This window comes from Alligator sinensis, unplaced genomic scaffold (assembly GCF_000455745.1).
Source record: "Alligator sinensis unplaced genomic scaffold, ASM45574v1 scaffold77_2, whole genome shotgun sequence".
Taxonomy (NCBI): domain Eukaryota; kingdom Metazoa; phylum Chordata; order Crocodylia; family Alligatoridae; genus Alligator; species Alligator sinensis.
The window spans coordinates 1,328,287-1,332,169 of NW_005842016.1; the positions used below are offsets into that span (position 1 = coordinate 1,328,287).

At 47.3% G+C, this 3,883-nt stretch overlaps 1 protein-coding gene across 1 annotated transcript in view; it reads left to right on the top strand.

The window, feature by feature from the left end:
* DNAH9 (dynein axonemal heavy chain 9) overlaps positions 1-3,883 on the top strand; it is a 524,795-nt gene that overhangs the window by 433,904 nt on the left and 87,008 nt on the right. Inside the window, exon 61 of the mRNA XM_025202178.1 lies at positions 606-733. Coding sequence (XP_025057963.1) covers positions 606-733 — 128 coding nt within the window. The remainder of the gene's footprint in view (positions 1-605; positions 734-3,883) is intronic.

Below are 3,883 nucleotides of genomic sequence, written 5' to 3' on the forward strand. Positions count from 1 at the left end.
TAAATTTAATATAATTTAAAGTGCATTTTAATACAAGGTTACAGGGGAGTAATATTTTTAAATAAAGCTGTTTTTCAATAATCACCCTTTGTATTAGTGGGCACGTTTACATGTGCGCTTTGATGCTCAGTAGATGATTTTGCTGTGCATTAAAGCATCATGTAAAAAGTGACATTATACTAATGCTCAATAAAACAGTCTACTATGCATTAAACATCACTAAAAAGCATGCAAACATGCTAATGCACATTAGCGCAGCCTAATGTGCATTAATTTAGTACCTCACATTGGAGGTACTAAATTTAATGTGCTTTAGCAAAGGCATATTAATGGACATGTAGATGTGCCCAGTGTCATACTTCAATTAAAGGTAGTTTAGAAGAAGCTAGTGCTGTTTTCAATGCCTTGAGAAAGAGTGCTTTAGAAATAAGATAATTATTCCATAAAATATGATAGGTATTTTCTAAAGAAGTCTTGATAAGCATGAACTGTGCCTTGTTCTTACTGTGAGAAATCAACTATACACCCCTTTCTGGTTAAAAAACAAAAAAAGAAAGAAAGAAAGAAAGAAAAAAAAGGCTACATTTTTTGCATTTTTCTTTTAGGGAAGAAACTGGGTTACACGTTTGACAACAGGAATTTCCACAATGTTTCCCTTGGACAGGGTCAAGAAGTAGTAGCAGAGCAAGCCCTAGACCTAGCTGCAAAGGAGGGTCATTGGGTTATCCTTCAGGTATGTACTCTTCAGAATAATTCTCACTTTTAGAAGTAGGCCAAATCATGCCAAGGGCAGATGTGGCGTGGGCATATTGAGCTGATACTACTAATTCTGGCTTGGCTATCAGCTACCTCTGCAGCTTTCATTGCTATTGGCTGTTCCAGATGCAATTGCAACAGGTAAATGAGTATGGAGATGCACATCCTTGTAGAGTAGCTTCTTCAAACCACAGGCACATTAGTGGAGACCCTTTGAGGGAAACCTGCACAGCATCTCTGTGCTTTCTTTCTTTTGTGAATAAATGAAAGCCTTTGTGCTTCAGAACTGTCATTTAAGTGCCTTTCACCAGCTCTCAGTTCACTTTATTGAGGGGAGCAGGCAGAGATGGAGCCCCGTGCCTCCCACCCATTCTGGTCTTGCTCCCCACTTCCCTCTTGCTGCTGGGGTCCAGGCCCACTTCCCTCACCCCCCCCCAAGGGTGGGGAGAAGCTGAGCTGCTGTGGCGGGGGGGAGCAGTGGGCCTGGGCCAACCCGGCAGCAGACGGGGGCAGGAGGAGTGGGCTCAGGGCCAACACAGGGGAGGGAGATGAGGCAGGAGTGGGCCTGAGCCTGAGGGGGGGAGGAGGCCCACTCCTCCCCTTGCCCTGATCCTGCTGCATTGCCCTGGGCTCCTTCTTCCCCCCCCCCACAGTGGTGGGCCCACTCCTCCCACCACCCTCCCTGCTGGGCCTGGGCCCACTCCCTGCCTTCTGCTTGGGGTCCAGGGCTGCTCCCCCATTCCCTGCCACAGCAGCAGTGGGAGGGCAAGAGCATGTTCACGCCCATTCCTCCCTTCTCGGGCCTGCTACCCACCCACGCCAGGGCTGCAGCCACTCCCCCCCTGCCACTTGGGGTCCGGGCCCGCTCCACAGTCTACTATGGGTTGGGAGGTGAAGACAGCTCCTTTCCCCCCCATGTTGGGTCTGCTCCTTCCCCCACCATTGTCGCATCGGCTCTGCAGGTGGCAATGACAGAAGCGGGGGAGGGGTCTGCCAAGGCCAGCGCCAGTGGCCTCGCCCTGCCACAGTGTCCTGACCCCACTCCCCGCCCCCATGCCACCACTGCCGCCGTTACCTCCAAGGAGTGGGGTGGGGAGCAAGGCCAGCTTAGGTGGCCTCACCCCGCACCTCCGCTCCATCGTCGCCACCTCCAAGGAGCAGGGCGGGGGGGAGGGCGAAGCCAGCTGTGCTGGCCTTGTCTCTCAGTGCTCCATCCCCTGTATCTCCACCATCAAGGTAGCAGGCTGCCACCTTTCTGAATACTTCTTCATGCTCGGATTGACTGTTTGTCAGACAGACAGACAGACTTAGGCTTTTGTAATATTAGAATATAAATAATAGGGGTGTGTGAAGTAGGCCCTATTCGATTTGGATTCGGATTGCGGAATCCGAGCCTGGATCGGGGACAGTGATTCAATTTATTGGTTCAGATCACTGTCCTTGATTTGATTCAGCCAAATCTGAATCTGAAGATTCAATGCTGATTCAGAGAATCAGCAATTTGGACACAGACACAGCTTTAAAAGTTTTTTCTACATACCTTGAGGTAGCAGGCATGGCTTATGATCCCTGTGATGCTGGGGTGCATGGAGTGTCCCACAGGAATGTGGGGGGCCCTCCACGTGCTCAGCAGTGAATATGGAAGTGGACTGGAAGTACTTCCGGTCCACTTGCAGGTCTGCCAGGGAGCACGCTGGGGCCCCCCCATGCCTCCCCAGCTCGGCGATCAGCCACGGGGGACCCTGGGTGCCTCACCCAGACCTAGGAGACACCAGTTGCTGAGCCAGGAGGGCACAGGGGGTTCCCCAGCGCGCTCCCCAGTGGACCCAGAGGTGGACCAGAAGTGCTTCTGGTCCATTTCTGGGTCTGCTGCTGAGCATGCTGGGGAGCACCCCCGTGCTTCTATGAAACACTCCATGCGCCCCAGCACCAAAGCACTCATGAGCCCCTGTTGCCTAGAGGTATGTAGATAAAACATTTAAAGCTATGTTTATGTCCAAATCTGCAAGTCTTTCTGAATCTCTCTGAATTGATTTGGAGGGTTCCAATTCGATTCGGAGAGATTAAAGGGTCCTTTGATTCGATTTGGATTCAGAGATTTGGCCACCGAATTGGGCTGAATCTCTGCCGAATTGAATCATGGACCGAAGCTTCGCACAGACCTAATAAATAAGAAAGTGTCCACTACTGTGGAAAGTATTTGAAATGCAGCTGAAGTTTTACTAAAACTTTCATGCCATCAGTCTGACAAACCTAGTAAGTGTCTGAAACCATAGTCTTCTCTTGTCTATTTTCTTTACAGTACTTTTGAAGTAAAATGCAAGTTTATACAATCCATGTTTATCTTTGTAGCAAGACTATCCCAGCTCTGACACTGGCTTTATGTGTGTGATCTATAGAAAGCCGCTCAGCCACTCTGTGCCTCTGGACATTGTATCCTCCTCGGAATGTGAATAATTTATATTGACCTACCTCACAGTGAGATCTACTAACCCATTTGTCACTATTTGTGAATCTGAGATCCTTGATGGAAGGAGTATTATTGGATATTACTGATCTGTTTGTATTTAGATTAGATTTAGCCCAACTCATTTCTAGTATGAAACCCAATAAAAGTTTGACATTAGATATATGAATTCACTCATGTAAACTCATTTTCAGTGTTACTGTCACCTGTTCCATCTACAGTTGATTACTTCAAAGCTCTCTCTACCTCTCTCTATGTCCAGCAACTATGAAGATTAATGGCTACAGCATTGTAGATTCCTTGACTATTGGTGCAGTAGAATATATACAAACTTTATATATATATATATTTATCTTCCAATCTGTGGGACAAAATAGAGTAGCCTATTATATTAATAAAATAATTTTGGGAACTGGAAAGGGTTTGTGAGCAATGCCTTTATTTATCTCTTCTACCCTAAACCAAGCAAATCAGAGGTATCAAGCTCCTTCTAAGGGTTTTAAGTATTGACATTCTCCTCCATCAGCATCTCCTATGGTTGTTACAGCCATCAACAAAGTGTCTAAATGGACACTAAAGATGCACTAAGAGTGAGATTCATAGTTTCATAGCAGCTAGGGTCAGGAGGGACCTGAACAGATCATCTAGCCTGACCCCCTG